The 25,050-nt window shown below is 40.9% G+C and overlaps 1 protein-coding gene across 5 annotated transcripts in view; it reads right to left on the minus strand.

Moving 5' to 3' along the window:
* Positions 1-25,050, minus strand: part of pam (peptidylglycine alpha-amidating monooxygenase) — a 156,090-nt gene that overhangs the window by 124,791 nt on the left and 6,249 nt on the right. For 3 of the 5 annotated variants that reach the window (XM_036976719.1, XM_036976722.1, XM_036976718.1), the window contains exons 3-5: positions 7,513-8,245; positions 6,653-6,776; positions 2,373-2,430 (exon numbers count right to left, since the gene is read on the minus strand). In XM_036976719.1, coding sequence (XP_036832614.1) covers positions 2,373-2,430; positions 6,653-6,776; positions 7,513-7,607 — 277 coding nt within the window. In that variant the 5' untranslated portion in view covers positions 7,608-8,245. The remainder of the gene's footprint in view (positions 1-2,372; positions 2,431-6,652; positions 6,777-7,512; positions 8,246-25,050) is intronic. The other 2 variants (XM_036976720.1, XM_036976721.1) reach the window with 1 other exon arrangement.

The raw sequence follows: 25,050 nt of genomic DNA on the forward strand, positions 1-25,050 counted from the left end.
CCGAGCCAATTGATGTCGATTTAAATACATTTTATTTGTCACATACACATGGTTAGCAGATGTTAATGCGAGTGTAGCGAAATGCTTGTGCTTCTGGTTCCGACAGTGCAGTAATATCTAACAAGTAATCTAACAGTTCCCCAACAACTACCTAATACATACAAATCTAAAAGGGGTACATATAAATATATGGATGAGCGATGGCCGAGCGGCATAGGCAAGATGCAATAGATGATATAAAATACAGAATATACATATGATATGAGTAATGTAAGATATGTATACATTATTAAAGCGGCATTATTTAAAGTGACTCGTGATCCATTTGTCCAGTGATTGGGTCTCAATGTAGGCAGCGGCCTCTCTGAGTTAGTGATTGCTGTTTAGCAGTCTGATGGCCTTGAGATATAAGCTGTTTTTCAGTCTCTCGGTCTCAGCATTGATGCACCTGTACTAGACCTCGCATTCTGGATGATAGCTGTGTGAACAGGAAGTGGCGCGGGTGGTTATTGTCTTCGGTTATCTTTTTTGCCTTCCTGTGACATTGGGTGCTTTAGGTATCCTGGAGGGCAGGTAGTTTGCCCCCGGTGATGCGTTTGTGCAGACCACACCACCCTCTGGAGAGCCTTGCGGTTGAGCGTGGATTCCAATTTCCAAGTTGAAGCGTGGATTCCAATTGGTCAGACCAGCATTGATTTGTTCTTGTCACTTGTACACCCTGTTTAAGTTTCTGCCTATGAGAGCAAGATGGCGGAGCAAGATGGGAGCAAGATGGCGTCGTGGTCGGATTTTGCCAAAGGGAGGGCGGGGTTGGGCTTTGTATGCATCGCAGAACATCATCTGTTGTTGTCTGCTTGATTTACAGCAGGGTCTCGTTAGATTTAAGAAAAAGCATCAAGGTAATAAATTCATGTTTTCATATGTTTTTGTGCCTGGGATTGGACACAGTCTACTGTGTTAATAAATTGTGTAGGATAGACTATAGAACAACACCCAACGCTCTCCCTATTAATTATTCTGGATATAATTAACACAATATGATCTGGTAATGAAATGAAAAAACAATGTATTTGTCACGTTATGTTAGACCTGCAGTTTTTGGAGTAGCCGAAATTAAAGTACTGGAATAGGACTAACTTGAAAATCAGACATTTCCCCAATTTGGTGCTTGAAAAGTTATTGTAATTATTGTAGCCAATGTATACGTTCTCCTGATCCTTTTTAAATGATCTATGATTCCATTTCTTATCCGTTTTTTGTAAGAGATGTGGCCCCTTTCGTTTGTTTCCCACCTCTATAATTGAAGGGTGTTGCGCTACGTAAAAATCACGTATCGTTATTATGATGACGAAAACAATGTTGGCTTTAACTTGTCTTTCCATACAAATACATCTATTTAAAAAAAAAAAAGGAACCCGTTTTTTTTATTTTTTTTTATCACTTTCTCATTATAACACCAGCGATAGTGAGATTAATGATACCACTATTCATGGCTATATTATGTGTGCCAGAAATAGAAGAATCGCTGTGCATCCAATCTATTTAGTCAGGAAAAGTCTTAATTATTCTCACAATGTAATAATCATTTGAATATCAATGCATTGGCAAGGCTTAAAACATACATTTTTCTCTATACTTTTTGCATGCTTTTTGGGAGGGTGTGTGTGTGTGTGTGTGTGTGCGTGCATGCTTCGGTCAAATATGATTTAACAGGATTGAAGACAGAGAGTTCTCTTTATTGTTACATGCCAGTGATGGGAGTGGAATGTGGTTGGCTGAGAATCTAGGATGGGAAGTAATCTTGTTGGGAAACCTAAGCTGGACAAACAGTGTCTGCAGGGCTAACTCCTGCCTTCCCATAAACCCAGGCTCATAGACAACACACTGGGATAGGTCAGCGGGATTAAGGGTCACTGTGGCGTTATGGGATTTCATTCACCCTGCCACTTGGTCAAAGACAAAATAAATTGGTGCTTATGAGAGGACGGTTGCCCATAACAACAGGAAGGGGGGGGGGGGGGTATGTATCATAGAATGGGGGCCGAAAAGTAAATATCCTAGGAAATATATGCTAGAGAGTTTGAGAATGGATTTTGGGTGAGCTCCTTAAATCGTAACGCTGGTTTGATTCCCGAGACCTAGACTGAGGAACATTGGAATTTGCAAAAAACATATTTCACTGCATCTATCCGGTGTGTGTGTGTGTGTGTGTGTGTGTGTGTCTATATATATATATATATATATATATATATATTTTTTTTTTTTTTTTTTTTTTACTACATTTCATTTGTTTTTGACATTGAACAAATCACTTACATTGGACCAAGACTGTGTAACCAGATTCCTTTAAGATTTGGGTAAAAAACACTCACCGATATAGGCATCCCTGGTTGTCGGTACTGGAACGGCCACACACAAATAGGTGTCAGACTGAAACGACACAGGACACAGTGTGAGAACAAATGCTTCGCTTAGTTACAGAGCAAAAAAAAGATCCATAAAGTTTTGGTTAAAAAAACATGTTAAATCATTTTAAAATGAATAGTGTTTAAAATGAATAGTGTTTAAAATATGTTGAAATATAAAGTCTTACAAATAAATAAAATTGTACATTTATTATTCTGCTTGTTTATAAGCCATCAATAACAACCAATATTGTTTGTATCGTGCTCCCGAGTGGCGAAGCAGCCTATGGCACTGCGTCTCAATGCTAGAGGCGTCACTACAGACCCTGGTTCGATTCCAGGCTGTATCACAACCAGCCCGTGATTGGGAGTCCAATAGGGCGGCGCACAATTGGCCCAGAGTCATCCGGGTTAGCGTTTGGCCGGGGTAGGCCATCTTTGTAAATAAGAATATGTTCTTAACTGACTTGCCTAGTTAAATAAAGGTTTATATATATATATATATATATATATACACACACACACACATACACATCTGCCGATACACATGTTTCACCATGACAGATTCTCTTAAATTCAAAGAGAGTCCTCAGATTAGGCGGATTATCGAGTACAGATACTGAAGCAAAAGTGAAGTCCTCGCTGGCTTGAAGTCGGGCAGTTTAATATACGAGTGAACATGACTCTTAAATCACCCTGGCGCCGACCTTGCGTTAACACGGGGAGAAGTATATTTCCTGCGGGGAGTGAAGACAATAGCACTTCATCAAGACAAAAGACATGACACAGAGCTCTGTGTCCAACCCTGGAGCATCTCTCTCTCTCTCTCTCTCTCTCTCTCTCTCTCTCTCCTGAAGAGTGACCTCTTCATCTGTGGCCGAGTTAAAACACGTCTATAACTCTCCTCTCATTTGTATCATCTTTCTCTTTATTCCTCAGGTCTCCAGCAGCCTAGCCTACATGTACTGTAACGTTTGTTGTAGTTGCTTAAATAACAACTAGTGGGTGTTGAATGGAGGAGAGAGGAAGAAAATGGCAGCTGTAGTTCCCTGGGAACAGGTCGTTTAAGTGACATATTTGTAATAAACACGACAGGAAGTCATTTCCAGGGAAATGGTGCAATTGCTTAGTTATAGCTGATGGCTTTCGGCTGTCATTTATCATTCTATTGGGCTTCTATTGGGCTTCTATTCTCCTGCTGCAGCAACATGGTCAAATTATTCAATCAATTCCAGGGGACTGAATTCCCTTCTCTCTCTCTCTCTCTCTCTCTCTCTCGCTGTGATGGCTGTATCTAACTCAGAGTTATTGTAAAAGGTCAGCGTGCGTGTTTCTTTCTTGGCACAGCTGGCTTTCTTTCAAAATGGTGTCTCATCAGTTGAGAATTCTCCAGACAAATTCTTGCAGAATGACATCTTGGGGCCTCCCAAGTGGCGCAGTGGTCTACGGCACTGCAACACAGTGCTAGCTGTGCCACTAGAGATTCTGGGTTCGAGTCCAGGCTCTGTCGCAGCCGGCCGCGACCGGGAGACCCATGGGGCGGCGCGCAATTGGCCCAGCGTCGTCCGGGTTAGGGGAGGTTTGGCTGGCAGGGATGTTCTTGTCCCATCGTGCACTAGTAATTCCTGTGGCGGGCCGGGCACAGTACACGCTGACACGGTCGCCAGGTGTACACGGTGTTTCCTCAAACACAATGGTGTGTCTGGCTTCCGGGTTAAGTGGGCATTGTGTCAAGAAGCAGTGCGGCTTGGTTGGGTTGTGTTTCGGAGGATGTACGGCTCTCGACCTTCGCCTCTCCCAAGTCCGTACGGGAGTTGCAGCGATGAGACTGTAAATACCACGAAATTGGGGAGATAAAGGGCCAACTTGATGTGGGCCTATTAGAACAAAATACAACCGATGTTCGATGACCAGATTCATGATAAAAAAAACATAGCCAAATATTTCAATTTGATTACTGGTTGATCTCAAATTCCCATTTCACACTAATGAGCCAAGCTGCTCTGGTTACACATCCACCATAGTTGCTGCAATAAGAGAAAGAAACCATCTGAACCAACACTGTACAGCCCAGATCCACACAACACAAAAGGGTACAGATAAAATGTTGACAAAAGAAGCTTCGGAGAAAGTGAATCGAATAAATGCTGAAGACACTGGCTCAATGCTATCTGATGAAAGGAAAGGGGGGATACCTAGTCAGATGTCCAACTGAATGTATTCAACTGAAATGTGTCTTCAGCATTTAACCCATCCCCTCTGAATCAGAGAGGTGCGGGATGCTGCCTTAATCGACATCCACGTCTTCGGCGCCTCTGGGAACAGTGGGTTAACTGCCTTGCTCAGGGGCAGAACGACAGATTTTTACCTTGCCAGCGCTGGGATTCGATCCAGCAACCTTTCGGTTACTGGCCCAATGCTCTAACCACTGCCGAAGAACCAGTGAACTGGCTCAAACTGTCTCAATGCTATCTGATGAACAGCCAGTGAACTGTCTCAATGCTATCTGATGAACAGCCAGTGGACTGTCTCAATGCTATCTGATGAACAGCCAGTGAACTGTCTCAATGCTATCTGATGAACAGCCAGTGGACTGTCTCAATGCTATCTGATGAACAGCCAGTGGACTGTCTCAATGCTATCTGATGAACAGCCAGTGGACTGTCTCAATGCTATCTGATGAACAGCCAGTGGACTGTCTCAATGCTATCTGATGAACAGCCAGTGGACTGTCTCAATGCTATCTGATGAACAGCCAGTGAACTGTCTCAATGCTATCTGATGAACAGCCAGTGAACTGTCTCAATGCTATCTGATGAACAGCCAGTGAACTGTCTCAATGCTATCTGATGAACAGCCAGTGAACTGTCTCAATGCTATCTGATGAACAGCCAGTGGACTGTCTCAATGCTATCTGATGGGCCAGAGAAAGGGCACCTCCCTATAGATCAAGGGGTAGGCAAAATACAACACGCGGGTCGGATCTGGCCTGCGAACCCATTCAAACCGGGCCCCGGGAGGAAAAACAACACTCCAGTCACTCTTGAACATTTAAAACGTGATAAAAAAAATATCAAAAAATTACAATGGACCTTTTTCTGTGCGGCCTTCCGCTGAATTTCAAAATCACAACGTGGCCCTTGAGCCAAAGAGTTTGCCAACCCCTGCGATAGATCAATAGCACAACAGTACAAGCTGACCGCTAAGTTAAGAGAGTTTAAGGTTTGTCTTCTCTGAGATGTTCTACAAGCCAGTAATCCCCCTTCAGCATTCACAGTTATCAGCCAACACTTGCCATGGATGAATCATTGGCAGATGACTCACACAGACCTGCACTGAGAATAATAATAGCTCACCCTCCCCTCTTCCCTCAACTCTCACATACACAACCAAAACAGTCCCAAGAAGACGCAAAGCCCGTAGCCCGATGACAACAGTTCCGCCATCGTGTAAAAACTGAACTCTAAATGTTTCTCACTAGCCTAAACACAGGCTTTGCTTTTGGAGAAAAGAGAGAGAGAGCGAGCAAGCGAGGGGTGGGGGGGGGGTGGGGGGGGTAGAGACGGGAGAGAGGAGAGAGAAAATAGTGATAAACCAGAGATCTTCCCCTCTGTGGTTTTCTCTGCACATTGCAGCAGCAGGGAAAAGACCGGAGGCTGAGGAGCCAATTAGCTCTTGTCTGCAACAGAGAGTCAACTTTAATGACTGCATTACTGTAGGATCAATACGGGCCAAACAAACACGGCTGGAGGACTGGCCCCTGACGGCAACCCCATGAGGAAATCATGTACAGCCACACGCTGAGAGAGAAAAACATTGTACGGCCATCATCAACATACCTTCCTGATATGAACCAAGCAAAGCGGCGAGTTTTTCTGCACTTAGGAAGGAGATGTCTGTCAAGTCTATGAATATTAATATATTAGTCATTGTCTAACCTTTACTCGCTGATCGAAGTCTCGATAAAATCTCTTTGACATTAGAGACCTAAAGGCTAGTGAGACTAATGTTGCATCATGGAGAATGATCACTGATTTGATTTTCATAAATGGTTGAATAGCCTAACAGGCTATGTAGACTAGTGTCACACTAGTGAGATAGTGTTCTTTGAAAACATATGTAAATAAACGTAAAACTGAACCATCAAACCATTGAGCGGGGGGAAAAAAAACTAGATCTGACAGACACTGGGTTGGTTTGGGTTTTCCACAGGGTTGTTGTTGACAGTCAGAAACATGGGGACTCACCGCCGTGGGGGACACCCCCGGCATGCGGACATCCAGGGAAAAGTTGCCTGATTTGGACAGGACCATGGGTTGTCTCGTCCTGGTAGTGCAGTCGTTGGGCTCCGAAGAGGCACTTTCCTGATACCTGTCCGATGGGGACAACAGTGAGAGAAGAGGTTGTTAGTGGAAAGCGACAAAACAACCTCGGAGAAAACTATTACCAATGAGAGATCCTAACAGCCTGATGAGTTGAGGAACTCCTAATGATGAGATTGGAAGTTTGGAAGATGAGCGTACTTCACACACAAACACCTAAGACTCAAGAGAGAAATGGAGAGAACACCTCCAGAAAAGTAGGTTAAATGAGGATACAATTGTTTATAGAATTACTTATAGGCATATCTGCAATTGACTGATAGTAATCTACCCAGAAGGCTATTTGTGTGGTCACCATGTCTGTTGATGCTGAAGCCACCTCCTGCGTCATTTGTTTGTTCATCATGTAGCCATACAAACATGGGACAAACACATCCGGCTTCCAGTACCTTGTGCCTACAGCAGGCTAATTGCCATATAATTGTATAATTAACAATTGTTTAAAAAGTGCATGAATTCAACATCGTTCAAAAAAAGACTAACTTACAAAACATTGATTTAGAAATGCATTAAACTTATCAAATCTATTTATTTCATAAGTACACTGAGCTATTTCAACTTAATATAAAAACGTAAAATACATATAATACAAAACTCAAAGAACACTCGAGATTTCCAAGTGACATCTGTTTGCACCACTCACATGACCCCCACTAAATCTGCCTTTCCCTTTCAATTGCATTTCAAAACCCCTCCAAACAAATCAACACTGTCCGTCCCCTTACCTTTTAAACCTGTGCAGGGGGTTTGTGGCACCGTCCAAGCTATGGCTTTGACAGATGAGCGTCAGCACCACCACGCCACAAACAAGGACTCCCATCTCTGACTCTAGCCTCTTGTCAAGCGCTCCCTATTCCTGCTTCTAGCCTGCCGGGTTAACTGTAGAAGACTGGGCGCTGAGCAGAGCGTCACAGTGCTGTGTCTGGGATCAGCTGTGGAGCCTCACTGACGCTGAGCGAGAGAGAGGAAGTAACCAAACAAACAGTAGCAGGTCCTGGATCAGGGTTAAGACAGATGGAAGAGCCAGATGGAAGGGTTGTTCCTGTTGGCAGTTCACACGCTGGGGACTGAAGGAGTAGGAGGAGGTTGTGGCTGTGGTTGTGCACACCGCTCCTCTTCTCCAGGCTCCAGGCCACTAGGGCTAGGCGTTCCTTTGTATTTTCTCTGCCTTTCCGAGTGAACTGAGCACACAGAGGCGGGACTACCCTCTAGCGCTCCCTCCCCCTTCCTCTCTACTCCTCTTCTCTTCGGGAATTCTCGTCTGGCACAAGTGGCTGTAACGCGGCACCTTTCCACTCTCCTCTTAGCACCCAAGTTATCCAGTGAGAGAAGAGGCGAGTAAATGTGAAGAGTGGCTGGTGTTCAGAGGTGACAGAGAGATGAGATGAAAGGAAGAGTAGATCAGAGTAGATGGAGAGAAGAGGCGAGGAGGGCGCAGCGTCGGTCTCCAGTCACAACCTGTAAAAATAGAAGCAGACGTGCTCAACAAGAGGGAGGGTGACTAGATGACTAACGTGCCACTGACTGTGCCTGTCTGCCTGCTAGCGCAAACCGCTACCCCCCCCCCCCCACCCCGCAAGCTAATGCTCCAGCGGGTTCTTTAATATACTACCATTATCATAAGAGGCAACACAGAAATTCTAGTTGTTAGCGTTAGTGCCCATCCCTTCAGATGATTGAGCAGCTAAGGTGGTTTGAGTTGGGTGGGGGGGGTAACGGTTGGTTGGGAATCACACGCTATCTGTCCTTGCCTTTAAAATGCAATTAAATATAGATGACAGTGTACACACTCTGCAGTGCTGTTACTGTGCTGAATCCGCGGACGGTAGCAGCTTCTATTTACTCTATTCTGTGGGCTTGTCCGGGATGTGAAAGCGGAGGGATAGAGGGGAGAGAAGGAGAAGCCGCAGTAATCCAATCAGATTTCCCCGGGGGATTCACACCCTTATTAAGGAGATCCAGTTGGTCACCAGCAGGAGCAGACAGCTAGTATAGAAAACACTGTCAAGGAGACCTATACCATACCATACCTTACAATACAATACCATTCTATACCTTACTATCCCGTGCTATACACGACCGTGCTATGCTATACCATACTATATTATAACTGTCCATACTATACCCGTCTATACTATACCTGTCTATACCTTGCTATACTACACCATACAATACATATCTATACTATCCCTGTCCATACTATACCTTACGAAACTATACCTTTCTATACAATCCCTGTCTACACTATACCGGTCTATACTATCCCGGTCTAAACTATACCTTACCATACATTACTATATCTGTCTAAACTATACCTTACTATATACCTTTCTATACTATACCTGTCTATACAAAACCTGTCTATACTATGCTACATCTAACTACACCACACCTTGCTATACAAAACCTTGCTACACTATACCTTATTATATCTTACTATTCCTTACTGTACTACCCCTTACTGTACTATACCTCGCTATACTATACCTGTCTATACTATACCTTACTACACATTGCTATATTATACCTTGCTACACTATACCATACCAGTCTATATTATGATACATCTTATTATATCTTATTATATTATACTATACCTAACTAGACCGTACTACACGAGACCATACAGTACCTTAATATACCTCATTATACTATGCTTTACTATATTATACTATATCGTAATATACTATACCTGTCTATACTATACCGTACTATACCTTAATATACCTCATTATACTATATCTTACTATATTATACTAAACCTTACTATAACTTAATATAATATATATACTATACCTTACTATACCTCGTCATACTATACCTTACTATATTATACCTTACCCGTCTATACTATACTAAACCTGTCTATACTATACCTTAAACGCAAGCTTACTATATATTATATTAACCTTACTATGTTACACTATATCTTAATATACTATACCTTAATATACCTTGCTATACCTTACTATATTATACTATACCTTAAAATAGTACATCTTAATATACTACACCTTATTATACTATACCTCGTCATACTATACCTTACTATATTATACCTTGCTATACCTTACCATACCCGTCTATACTATACTACACCTGTCTATACTATACCTTAAACGCAAGCTTACTATATATTATACTAAACCTTACTATGTTACACTATATCTTAATATACTATACCTTAATATACCTTGCTATACCTTACTATATTATACTATACCTTAAAATAGTACATCTTAATATACTACACCTTATTATACTGTAATATACTAAAACTTACTAATATTATACTATATCTTAATATACTATACCGGTCTATACTATACCTTAATATACCTTATTATACTATACCTTACTATATTATACTAAACCTTAATATAATACATCTTATACTATATTATACTAAACCTTAATACAATACATCTTATTCTATATTATACTAAACCTTACTAATATTATACTATATCTTAATATACTATACCTGTCTATACTATACCTACTATATTAAACTATATTGTAATATACTACATCTTAATATATTTCACCTTATTATACTATACCTTGCGATACCTTACTATATTATACTATAACTTACTATTCCTTACCTTACTGTACTATACCTTAAAATAGTACATCTTAATATACTACACCTTATTATACTGTAATATACTAAACCTTACTAATATTATACTATATCTTAATATACTATACCGGTCTATACTATACCTTAATATACCTTATTATACTATACCTTACTATATTATACTAAACCTTAATATAATACATCTTATACTATATTATACTAAACCTTACTAATATTATACTATACCTGTCTATACTATACCTACTATATTAAACTATATTGTAATATACTACATCTTAATATATTTCACCTTATTATACTATACCTTGCGATACCTTACTATATTATACTATAACTTACTATTCCTTACCTTACTGTACTATACCCTAGTAAAAAACAGTAGCAAGGCTATATACAGACACCTGTTAGTCAGGCTTAATGAGGTAGTATGTACATGTAGCTATGGTTAAAGTGACTATGATGATATTGAATCCTACAGACGAAGAACCATATATGTGACATTTACAAAAAAAAATGAGATATACATGAACAATCATTATTGGACACCCTTTTTCTATAGTGAACCGGTTTCACAAGCTTTCCACGCGCTAATTAACAATCATTTTAAATTTAAAGATAGGCTCTCGTGGAATAACCGTTTATGTGCACCACTCAGAATGGACGGACAAGCGCACAACCTTTCTGTTGCTGATGAAAATCACAGAAATGTGGGAAAGAAACGTAAAACAAAACTAAAAGAATGGAAAGACAGGCAAAGGAAGATCTTACGGGATGTGGGAAAACCCTATACAAATCGTAAGGGTCAAGAAAAAACTGGGAAAAGCTGTCCAAAAGAGGTACGTGGAAGAACCGTATATCAAACAATCAAGCTAGCTAGCTATAGAGTACAGTAACTAACATGTATGTTGTGGGTTGTCTAATTTGTAACTATAGAGAAAACATATTAGCTAAAGTTCGTTGGCTAATAACTCATACATTATCGTTACAAATGTTATTGCTAGATTATAGAAGAAACATAGGTGGCTACTTTTTCTCCATCCACCGGATGATTCGACATGGCTACAGTAGCTAGCTAGTTACACTGTATCCTGCAGGGAAGAGCATGTTCCACGACGTGCAGAAAGGAGTGTGGAAAGTGACTGATGAGCGCAAGCTGCATCTGTTCAACAGTTTCTACACTGTCCCATACGAGAAACAACAAGCGTTGATTCTCTCCGGCTTAGAACAGGTTAGAAATAAGACAAAACGCCTATTATTATAATAGCTATATTGAACACTTGCATAGTTTAACTTTGACAGTAATGATACGTACATTAACGTTAACTCTAAAAGTGCTGTGTTACACAATGGTGCAATACAAACTCATTCTGTGTATAGATTGGGAGTGTTTTGTAGTTCTATGGTATGTTCACATTGAGGGCTTCATTTTAAATGAGACTAAGATTTCATGACTCAACTTTTAAGAAAAGTCATCATTGCTAAAGTTGATAGACCACCTTTAAATGAACCTACATACAAATGAATTAACTACATATTGCATTTAAGTTATTTACATGAAGGGCATCTGTACTTGAAAGTACAGGTGTTAAAAAAGGACATCTTACAAGAGTCATGCAAAATGTCACATATACTGTTCTTCCACAAACTGAAATCATCACTGGAGATATACTGTTCTTCCACATTCTTAAAATTAAAACGGCAATAAAAAAAGTATTTTTTGAAATAACAAAAAAATATAAATTGTTGTTGGAAGATATGGGTATGGTGAATTATTTGTCAACCATAAAACACCTAACGTGGTACACACAATTAATAATATAAAAATAACTGATTATCTTAAAATGGAAAAATTGTCACATATATGGTTCTTCGTCTGTAGGATTCATATGATGAACAGAGAGTAGCAGCAGCGTAAAAGAGGGGTTGGGGGAAGCACACAATGCAAATAGTCCGGGTAACCATTTGGTTACCTGTTCAGGAGTCTTAAGGCTTGGGGGTAAAAACTGTTGAGAAGCCTTTTTGTCCTAGACTTGGCACTCCGGTACCGCTTGCCATGTGGTAATAGAGAGAACAGTCTATGACTGGGAGGCTGGGGTCTTTGACAATTTTTAGGGCCTTCCTCTGACACCGCCTGGTGTAGAGGTCCTGGATGGCAGGCAGCTTTGCCCCAGTGATGTCCTGGGCCGTACGCACTACCCTCTGAAGTGCCTTGCTGTACCAGGCAGTGATGCAACCAGTCAGGATGCTCTCGATGTTGCAGCTGTAGAACCTTTAGAGGATCTCCGGACCCATGCCAAATCTTTTTAGTTTCCTGAGGGGGAATAGGCTTTGCCGTGCCCTCTTCACGACTGTCTTGGAGTGTTTGGACCAATCTCGTTTGTTGTTGATGTGAACACCAAGGAATTTGAAGCTCTCAACCTGCTCCACTACAGCCCTGTCGATGAGAATGGGGACGTGCTCGGTGCTCCTTTTCCTGTAGTCCACAATCATCTCCTTAGTCTTGGTTACGTTGAGGAATAGGTTGTTATTCTGGCACCACCCGGCCAGGTCTCTGACCTCCTCCCTATAGGCTGTCTCGTCGCTGTCGGTGATCAGGCTAACACTGTTGTGTCGTCAGCAAACTTAATGATGGTGTTGGAGTTGTGCCTGGCCATGCAGTCGTGGGTGAATAGGGAGTACAGGAGGGGACTGAGCACACACCCCTGGGGAGCTCCAGTGTTGAGGATCAGCTTGGCAGATCTGTTGCTACCTACCCTCACCACCTGGGGGCGGCCTGTCAGGAAGTCCAGGATCCAGTTGCAGAGGGAGGTGTTTAGTCCCAGGATCCTTAGCTTGGTGATAAGCTTAGAGGGTACTATGGTGTTGAACGCTGAGCTGTAGTCAATGAACTGCATTCTCACATAGGTGTTCCTTTTGTCCAGGTGTGAAAGGGAGTGTGTAGTGCAATAGAGATTGCATCATCTGTGGCACTGTTTGGGTGGATTGCAAATTGGAGTGGGTCTAGGGTTTCTGGAATAATGGTGTTGATGTGAGCCATTACCAGCCTTTCAAAGCACTTCATGGCTACGGACGTGAGTGCTACGGGTCTGTAGTCATTTAGGCAGGTTGCCTTTTGTGTTCTTGGGCACAGGGACTATGGTGGTCTGCTTGAAACATGTTGGTATTACAGACTCAATCAGGGACATGTTGAAAATGTCAATGAAGACACCTGCCAGTTGGTCAGCACATGCCCGGGAGCACACGTCCTGGTAATCCGTCTGGCCCCACAGCCTTGTGTATGTTGACCTGTTTAAAGATCTTACTCACGTCGGCTACGGAGAGCGTGATCACACAGTCATCCAGAACAGCTGATGATTCGTCCCAGGGCATAGTGGGATTTCTTGTATACCTTACTATATCATATCTTACACCTTACTATGCCTTAATATACTATATATCTTACTACACATTACTATATCTTACTCTACTGTATCTTACTATACTATGTCTTACTATACTACACTGAACACAAATATAAATGCAACAATTACTAAGATTTTATGAATTACAGTTCATATAAAAAAAAAAATGAACTAGGCAAGTCAGTTAAGAACAAATTCTTATTTACAATTACGGCCTACCCCGGCCAAACCCGGACGACGCTGGGCCAATTGTGCACAGCCCTATAGGACTCCCAATCACGGCCAAATGTGATACAGCCTGGATTCGAACCAGGGACTGTAGTGGCACCTCTTGCACTGAGATGCAATGCCTTAGACGAGCAGCGGTCAATTGACTGAAATCAGTCAATTGAAATACATCTATTTAGGCCCTAATCTATGGATTTTACATGACTGGGAATACAGATATGTATCTGTGGGTCACAGAAACCTTAAAAAAAACGTAGGGGTGTGGGATCAGAAAACCAGTCAGTATTGTGGCCTGAGGAATGTTATCCCACTCTCCTTCAATGGCTGTGCGAAGTTGCTCGATATTGGTGGGAACTGAAACACGGTGTCATACACGTCTATCCAGAGCATTGCAAACATGCTCAGTGGGTCACACATCTGGTAAGTATGCAGTCCATGGAAGAACTGGAACAATTTCAGCATTCAGATCCTTGCGACATGGGGCTGTGCATTATCATGCTGCAACATGAGGTGACATCACTAAACTGCTCGCCCATACGACGCCATTCAAGCTATCTGCCCAGTACAGTTTAAACTATAGCTTACTATACTATGCTACAGCTTACTATACTATATCTTACTATGCTATAATGTCTGGTGAGTATGCAGTCCATGGAAGAACTGGGACATTTTCAGCTTCCAGGAACAGATCCTTGGATCCTTGGGGCCGTGCATTATCATGCTGAAACATGAGGTGATGTCGGTAGATGAATGGCACGACAATGGGCCTCAGGATCTCATCCCGGTATTTCTGTGCATTCAAATCGTCATGGATAAAATGCAATTGTGTTAGTTGTCCGTAGCTTATGCCTGCCCATACCATAACCCCACCGCCACCATGGAGCACTCTGTTCACAACGTTGACATCAGCAAACTGCTCACCCACACGATGCCATACAAGCTGTCTGCCATCTGCCCGGTACAGATGAAAGCGGGATTCATCTGTGAAGAGCACACTTCTCCATGTGCCAGTGGCCATCAAAGTCAGTTATGACGCCGAACTGTAGTCAGATCAAGACCCTGGGCTGGTGTGGTTACACGTGGTCTGAGTTTGTGAGGCAGGTTGGACGTACTACCAAATTCTCTAAAACGCTGTTGGAGGCGGCTTATGGTTGAGAAATTAACATTAAATTCTCTGGCAACAACTCCGGTGAACATTCCTGCAGACAGCATGCCAATTGCACGCTCACACAAAACTTTGTGTAGCACCTGTGGCATTGTGACAAAACTGCACGTTTTAGAGTGGTCTTTTATTGCCCCAGCACAAGGTGCATCTGTGTAATCATTCTGTTTAATCAGCTTCTTGATAGGCCACACCTGTCAGGTGGATGGATTATCTTGGCTAAGGATAAATGCTCACTAACAGGGATGTAAACAAATAAGCTTTTTGTGAGAACATTTCTGGGATATTTTAATTCAGCTCATGAAACATGGGACGAACACTATATTATCTTACTATAACATATCTTACTAAACTATATACACTACCGTTCAAAAGTTTGGGGTCACTTAGAAATGTCCTTGTTTTTGAAAGAAAATCAACTTTTTGGTCCGTTAAAAGAACATCAAATTGATCAGAAATACGGTGTAGACATTGTTAATGTTGTAAATGACTCTTGTAGCTGGAAACGGCTGATTTTTTATGGAATATCTACATAGGCCCATTATCAGCAACCATCACTCCTGTTTTCCAATGGCACGTTGTGTTTGCTAATCCAAGTTTACCATTTTAAAAAGGCTAATTGATCATGAGAAAACCCTTTTGCAATTATGTTAGCCCCGCTGAAAACTGTTGTTCTGATTAAAGAAACAAAGTCTATTCATGTTCTGAGAAATGAAGACTATTCCATGCGAGAAATTACCAAGAAACTGAAGATCTCGTACAACACTGTGTACTACTCCCTTCACAGAACAGCGCAAACTGTCTCTAACCAGAATAGAAAGAGTGAGAGGCGTCGGTGCCCAAATGAGCAAGAAGACAAGTACATTAGTGTGTCTAGTTTGAGAAACAGACGCCTCACAAGTCCTCAACTGGCAGCTTCATTAAATAATACCCGCAAAACACCAGTCTCAACGTGAACCGTGAGGAGGCGACTCCGGGATGCTGGCCTTCTAGGCAGAATTCCTCTGTCCAGTGTCTATGTTCTTTTGCCCATCTTAATATTTTATTTTTATTGGCCAGTCTGCGATATGTCTTTTTCTTTGCAACTCTGCCTAGAAGGCCAGCATCCCAGAATCGCCTCTTCACTGTTGACGTTATAGCTAGCTAGCGAACATTAGCATGCTGGATAATTAGATAACGTTAGGTGTATGATCTATGTAGTAATATTATTTGAATCAGAAATATATTTGCATTGCTAGTTATAGCCTAATGTTAGCTAGCTAGCTAACATTAAACCTGGTTTGTTAGTTTTAGCTACCTGCAGATTCATACTACAGCTATGTCACTCAGTTTGTATTGGTAGTAGTATGAGTTGGGATTATGCCGCTGCATTGTTTAGCTAGCCACGTTGAAACAAAAGTCTTCACTTCACCACATGACCAATCAAGTTAGCCAGGTGTGTCTGTGGGTGATTACCTATTCTATTTACTGAGCATGTGTACATGTCTAGACAATAGCATTTCTTTCACATGACCTATCAATTTAGACAAGTGGGTCTAGGTAAGCGTTATCTAATAATTATAAAAACATTTTATCTGGACACTTTCTGTTTTTGATATAGCTACTATGCAAGTAACCAATTCACTGTATCGTTTACACCTTCTGTATCCTGTGCATGTGACAAATAAACATAGATTATATTTGATATAGTGAGTGAGACGGTAAAATGAAGAACAACATGACCTGCACCAAAGTCAGATAAGGATATAAGCCAAGGCCTAGATAGTGTATTTTTACCTGGAGTTTTTGCCTATTGTAGGCTACTACTTTTACCACTTTTAGTCTTGAAATCTTTGGTCGTTTACTACACTACTCACTCTGTTTAGCACATGGCCTCACATGTGAATCCTTAAAGAAATGGGTGGGGCTAACACGGAACCCAAACCGGCTATGCGCGTGCGCCATCGTGCATACATTTATTTTGTCCCCCTACACCAAATGCGATCAGGACACGCAGGTTAAAATATCAAAACAAACTCTGAACCAATGAGATTAATTTGGGGACAGGTCGAAAAGCATTAAACATTTATGGCAATTTAGCAAGTTTGCTTGCACTTGCTAGCTAATTTGTCCTATTTAGCTAGCTTGCGGTTGCTAGCTAATTTGTCCTGGGATATAAACATTGTTATTTTACCTGAAATGCACAAGGTCCTCTACTCCGACAATTAATCCACACATAAAAACGGTCAACCGAATCGTTTCTAGTCATCTCTCCTCCTTCCAGGCTTTTTCATCGTTTAACCTCTAGCGACGAGCAATCCCGTATCCGGGAGCGAAATCATAGCCTCAAGCGCATTACCATAACGCAACGTTTCCTATTCATGAAAATCGCAAATGAAATGAAATAAATATATATTTTTTTTTTTTTACCTTTATTTAACCAGGTAGGCAAGTTGAGAACAAGTTCTCATTTACAATTGCGACCTGGCCAAGATAAAGCAAAGCAGTTCGACAGATACAACAACACAGAGTTACACATGGAGTAAAACAAACATACAGTCAATAATAAAGTATAAACAAGTCTATATACAATGTGAGCAAATGAGGTGAGAAGGGAGGTAAAGGCAAAAAAAGGCCTTGGTGGCAAGGTAAATACAATATAGCAAGTAAAACACTGGAATGGTAGTTTTGCAATGGAAGAATGTGCAAAGTAGAAATAAAAATAATGGGGTGCAAAGGAGCAAAATAAATAAATTAATTAAATACAGATGGGAAAGAGGTAGTTGATAGGGCTAAATTATATGTGGGCTATGTACAGGTGCAGTAATCTGTGAGCTGCTCTGACAGTTGGTGCTTAAAGCTAGTGAGGGAGATAAGTGTTTCCAGTTTCAGAGATTTTTGTAGTTCGTTCCAGTCATTGGCAGCAGAGAACTGGAAAGAGAGGCGGCCAAAGAAAGAATTGGTTTTGGGGGTGACTAGAGAGATATACCTGCTGGAGCGTGTGCTACAGGTGGGAGATGCTATGGTGACCAGCGAGCTGAGATAAGGGGGGACTTTACCTAGCAGGGTCTTGTAGATGACATGGAGCCAGTGGGTTTGGCGACGAGTATGAAGCGAGGGCCAGCCAACGAGAGCGTACAGGTCGCAATGGTGGGTAGTGTATGGGGCTTTGGTGACAAAACGGATTGCACTGTGATAGACTGCATCCAGTTTGTTGAGTAGGGTATTGGAGGCTATTTTGTAAATTACATCGCCAAAGTCGAGGATTGGTAGGATGGTCAGTTTTACAAGGGTATGTTTGGCAGCATGAGTGAAGGATGCTTTGTTGCGAAATAGGAAGCCAATTCTAGATTTAACTTTGGATTGGAGATGTTTGATATGGGTCTGGAAGGAGAGTTTACAGTCTAACCAGACACCTAAGTATTTGTAGTTGTCCACGTATTCTAAGTCAGAGCCGTCCAGAGTAGTGATGTTGGACAGGCGGGTAGGTGCAGGTAGTGATCGGTTGAAGAGCATGCATTTAGTTTTACTTGTATTTAAGAGCAGTTGGAGGCCACGGATATTCAAACACAAGCTTAGCCTTTTGTTAACAACACTGTCATCTCAGATTTTCAAAATATGCTTTTCAACCAAAGCTACACAAGCATTTGTGTAAGAGTATTGATAGCCTAGCATAGCATTAAGCCTAGCATTCAGCAGGCAACATTTTCACAAAAACAAAAAAGCATTCAAATAAAATAATTTACCTTTGACAAACTTCGGATGTTTTCAATGACGGGACTCTGAGTTAGATAGCAAATGTTCATTTTTTCCAAAAATATTATTTGTGTAGGTGAAATAGCTCCGTTTTGTTCATCACGTTTGGCTAAGAAAAAGACCGGAAAATGCAGTCCCTACAACGCCAAACTTTTTTCCAAATTAGCTCCAAAATATCGACAGAAACATGGCAAACGTTGTTTAGAATCAATCCTCAAAGTGTTTTTCACATATCTACTCGATAATATATCAGTCGTGACTGTTGGTTTCTCATCAAAAGCGAACAGAAAAATACTGCAGCTGGAGATTACGCAATGATTGCAACGGAGGACACCAAGCTGGTAGATGTAGTCTCTTAAGGTCAATCTTCCAATGATATGCCTACAAATACGTCACAATGCTGTAGACACCTTGGGGAAAACATGGAAAACGTAAGCTGACTCTAGCTCCTTCACAGCCATATAAGGAGTCATTGGCATGAGGCGGTTTCAAAAAATGCGGCACTTCCTGATTGGATTTTTATCTGGGTTTCGCCTGTAACGTCAGTTCTGTGGCACTCACAGACAATATCTTTGCAGTTTTGGAAACGTCAGAGTGTTTTCTTTCCAACGCTGTCAATTATATGCATAGTCGAGCATCTTTTCGTGACAAAATGTCTTGTTTAAAACGGGAACGTTTTTCATCCAAAAATTAAAAGAGCGCCCCCTATATCGAAGAGGTTAACTTATATGGTGATTGGCATCTAAACTTTCATAGTATTACCACGACAACCGGAAACAGTTAGTCTTTCAATCACAAACGTGGGTATAACCAATGAGGAGATGGCACGTGGGTACCTGCTTCTATAAACCTCTCGCGCAAACGACGCGAGCGGTGTAGTCAGGGTATAAGGCTTAAGAGGGTGTGAACTATGCTGAACGGGTGTAGACAAAGGAGAGCTCTCCAGTAGGTGTACCAAAATATTCAAGGGGCATTTTCTCAAAAGTGGGGTTACAAGTTCATTAACTTACAAAGCATAATTACTTACCCATTGTTCTTCAACTGCATTGTATGATATACCATTTTCTAGCTCTGAGTCTCTACTTTTATCCAATGTAAAAAACACAATTTCAAATGTTGCTACATAGGATGAATGTCAATATGATCATCATAACACTTCCTGTGTATAGTTCTATATCTTCGCTCAATACTTTATTGAACATTATTAAGTAAATATTATGTACATCATTTAATATGAGATATCTAGAAGAAGTGAATGTAATTTAGTGGAGTTCTTTATCAATAGTATTGACTGAGTTGAATGGACACAGCAGTCTACTTTAGCATTTCGGTATTGGTCTCATTACTTACAATGGAATATACAGTGCCTTCAGAAAGTATTCACACCCCTTGACTTTTTCCACATTTTGTTTACAGCCTGAATTTAAAATGGATTAAATATAAATGTAGATGTTTTGTCACTGGCCTACACACAATACCCCATTATGTCAAAGTTGAATTATGTTTTTAGAATTGTTTACCTTTTAATCAAACTGTCTTGAGTCAAGTATTCAACCCCTTTGTTATGGCAAACTTTTTTTTTTTTATATTTGTTTTAACAAATCACATAAGTTGTATGGACTAACTCTGTGTGCAATAATAGTGTTTAACATGATTTTAGAATGACTACCTCATCTCTGTACCCCATACATACAATTCATTATCTGTCAGGTCCCTCAGTTGAGCCTTGAAATTCAAACACAGATTCAACCGCAAAGACCAGGGAGGTTTTCCAATGCCTCGCATGGAAGGGTACCTATTGGTAGATGGGTAATAAAAAAAGCAGACATTGAATATCCCTTTGAGCATGGTGAAGTTATTAATTACACTTTGGATTACACTTTACACCCAGGCACTACAAACATACAGGCATCCTTCCTAACTCAGTTACCAGAGAGGAAGGAAACCGCTCAGGGATTTCACCGTGACATTAAAATAGTTTAGAGTTTAATGGCTGTGATAGGAGAAAACTGAGGATGGATCAACTACATTGTAGTTACTCCACAATACTAACCTAAATGACAGAGTGAAAATAAGAAAGCCTGTACAGAATAAAAACTATTCCAAAACATATAACCTGTTTGCAATCAGGCACTAAAGTAAAACCGCTAAAAGAGTGTCAAAGAAATTAACTTTATGTCCTGAATACAAAGCATCACTGAGTACCACATTATCATGCATGGTGGTGCCTCCATCATGTGATGGATATGCTTGTCATCGGCAAGGGCTGGGGAGTTTTTGGGATAAAAATACACAGAATAGATCTAAGCACAGGCAAAAATCCTACAGGAATACCTGGCTCAGTCTGCTTTCCAACAGACACTGGAGTTTCTTACCAAGAAAGTGAATGTTCCTGAGTGGCCTAGTTACGGTTTTGACTGAAATCGTCTTGGAAATCTATGGCTAGACTTGCGAATGGCTGTCTAGCAATGATCAACAACCAACTTGACAGAGCTTGAACCTGCAAATCCAGGTGTGCAAAGCTCTTAGGAGACTTACCCAGAAAGACTCACAGCTGTAATCGCTGCCAAAGGTGATTCTGACGTGTATTGACTCAAGGGGTGTGAATACTTATGTAAATGAGATATTTCTTCATTTAATTTTCAATACATTTATTTTAACAATGTTTTCACTTTGTCATTATGGGGTTTTGTTTGTAGATGGGTGAGAAAAATATATATTTAATACATGTTTTATTCAGACTAACGCAACAAAATGTGGAATAAGTCAAGGGGTATGAATACTTTGAAGGCACTGGAGACCTCACATACAGCCAACTTAAATGATATGGTTTTGAGTAACTGCATTTTTAGGTGAGTTGATTGTATTGAACTGTAAGCTATTGTCCCTCAAAACACAAATTGTGAAAATCATACCGTACTTCCAAATTCTGATCAAACTCTTTACACAAAGCATTGGGCGACTTAAACCGCAGCAAAACCAAACCATAAACAATCTTGTATTAACCCAGTGTTCTCCCCAAATAATGTAAAGAGGTGCTGGCCCACATTGTGAACTGGCTACACAACCACAAAAAAAAATTAAATAAAGGAATAATAATGTTTTACTTTATTATACTTTGTTATTACATTTTTTACTCTAGATTGCAGAAAATTGCATTTACCATGTTATAAAAAAAACGCTAAAATCTCTGAGTTCTCCGGGCCTCATCACCATCTTGTTAAGAAATACTGGGGAGAACCCTGTAACCACAATTGACAGCCTATGTGAACTGTGCAGTATTTGCATGAATGGTGTATTGAAGGCACTGCTTGAATGGTAAATCGAAGAATCATGTCACTGTATTTAATATTTTCTGATTTAAAAAGGCCCAGTGCGGTCAAAAAACAGATTTCCTATCTTTTATTGTATTTCCACGCTATAAGGCTAGAACAATACTGTGAAATGGTGAAAATGATGATACTGCCTTTATAGCGTAAGAGCTGCTTGGAAAGACTAGCCTGATAACGACCTGAAGACATACAGTCTAAGCTTGATAACGACCTGACTTCGGTCCTAGCCTGATGACAACCTGAAAGACCATAGACCTAGCCTGATAACAACCTGAGACTATAGTCTAAGCCTGATAACGACCTGACTTCGGTCCTAGCCTGATAACAACCTGAAAGACCATAGTCCTAGCCTGATAACCTACGGTCTAAGCCTGATAACAACCTGAAAGACTATAGTCCTAGCCTGATAACAACCTAAGACTACGGTCTAAGCCTGATAACGACCTGAAAGACTACGGTCCTAGCTTGATAACAGCCTGGAAAACTACGGTCCTAGCCTGATAACAACCTAAAAGACTACAGTCCTAGCCTGATAACAACCTGAAAGACTACAGTCCTAGCCTGATAACAACCTGAAAGACTACGGTCCTAGCCTGATAACAGCCTGAAAGACCATGGTCCTAGACTGATAACAACCTAAAAGACCCACGGTCCTAACCTGATAACAACCTGAAAGACCATGGTCCTAGCCTGATAACAGCTTGAAAGACTACGGTCCTAGCCTGAAAGACTATGGTCCTAGCCTGAAAGACTACGGTCCTAGCCTGAAAGACTACGGTCCTAGCCTGATAACAGCCTGAAAGACTACGGTACTAGCCTGATAACAACCTGAAAGACTACGGTCCTAGCCTGAAAGACTACAGTCCTAGCCTGATAACAGCCTGAAAGACTACGGTCCTAGCCTGAAAGACCACGGTCCTAGCCTGAAAGACTACGGTCCTAGCCTGATAACAGCCTGAAAGACTACGGTCCTAGTCTGATAACAGCCTGAAAGACCATGGTCCTAGCCTGATAACAACCTAAAAGACTACGGTCCTAGCCTGATAACAGCCTGAAAGACTGCGGTCTTAGCCTGATAACACCTTGAAAGACTACCGATCCTAGCCTGCTAACAGCCTGAAAGACGACTACAGTCATAGCCTGATAACAGCCTGAAAGACTACCGATCCTAGCCTGCTAACAGCCTGAAAGACTACGGTACTAGCCTGATAATGACCTGAAAGACTACGGTCCTAGCCTGATGACAACTTCAAAGATTATGGTCCTAGCCTGATAAAGACCTGACTACGGTCCTAGCCTGACAACCTGACTACGGTCTAAGCCTGATAACAACCTGAAAGACTACAGTCTAAGCCTGTGCACCAGCCTAGGGTGAAAAACTGGGTCAAATGAACATGGCCCTGGCCATATTCTACAGGAACACCAGAGTAGCTCTGATGCAATGCATCAAGCCCGCTGGAGAGGGACAGAACGCACAATCGAGAGGGATTGAGAGCCGTTGTTGCTTCGCCAGGCACCTCTACCCGTCAATACATGCTCTAACAGATTGATAGTCAGTATTCAGCATTCATGAAAGTATGCCTTATTTACTTTGAAGAACTACTAAAATAGTGATTTTGTCAGACAGCATAGTTGGGTGCTCTACAGCCAGCTACTAGCCCATTAGGATGACTGGTTGGAGAGCACAGAGATAGATGGCTGGCTGCTACTGCCTGATCAGAGATGATGAATGAAATAAAAAGAAAGTAATTTAATATATAAAAAGTAATATACACAACAACTTAAATATTTTCGTAAAAGTAATGTGAATAAATGATGGTTAGCAAGTGATAAGCAATAGGCCTAACAGGCACACAGCTAGCACAATGGGTTTTTAATTAATTGTTTTATTGTGTGTTGTTTAAGGTTGGCACAATTATCATATAATAATAGAGTAACCAACAATAATGGACAATAAACGTGAACTAAAAACAAAAATGTGTCATAATTGTTTTCATAGATTTATTTTAGGAGAAAGGGAGATTCAACTTTATATTCAAGAAGATAATAACAGTATTTCAGTTTTACAAGCAGAACGGAACGGAAGCTTCATTTCCTTAAGTTAAGACAATAAACGTGGCTATTAGCATGTCAATTAATCATAACCCCAAATTCCATAATCGTCACAGTCCTAGTGTTGTTTTAGCAGTCAATTCTATAATCGTCACAGTCCTAGTGTTGTTAGAGCAGTCAATTCCATAATGTATTTATTGTAAAAAATATATATATAATAAAACTGTGACTATATAAACCTAACCAACCTCAAAAAACACTAATCACTACACATTCGTCAAGGTGTTGGAAGGAACGACGGCTCTGCTCTTCCTCCTTTGCAGTCTGGGCCGGCAGACTGAAATACACAGCGGCCACAGATGGCTTTGGAGAAAGGTGTGAAAGTCTGACTGAGGACATGGCTGAGTAGAAAGACCAGCACAAAAACGAGAATGCAAAAGGATATTGGAGTATAGAATTGCAGAATTTTTAGGTCTTTCCTAAAAAAAAATCTGGCTAACAAGTCTGTAAATTCGATGCGAGACAGAATTGGCTGACGTGTAAAGTGTTAGTCAGTAGCTTAAATACAAAAACTGTTAGATGAAATCTCATTCATTGGTATCATTTCATTAATAATAATAATAATAATAATTTGTGCTTTCAGCCATAAGTACATTTTTCAACAAAAAACCTGTTCGGTCTTTGGACACATCATCACATCTTGGGAATAACCTGGATACCAAGTAAACAATAGCAGGATCATTTTG

Source organism: Oncorhynchus mykiss, chromosome 5 (assembly GCF_013265735.2).
Source record: "Oncorhynchus mykiss isolate Arlee chromosome 5, USDA_OmykA_1.1, whole genome shotgun sequence".
Taxonomy (NCBI): Eukaryota; Metazoa; Chordata; class Actinopteri; order Salmoniformes; family Salmonidae; genus Oncorhynchus; species Oncorhynchus mykiss.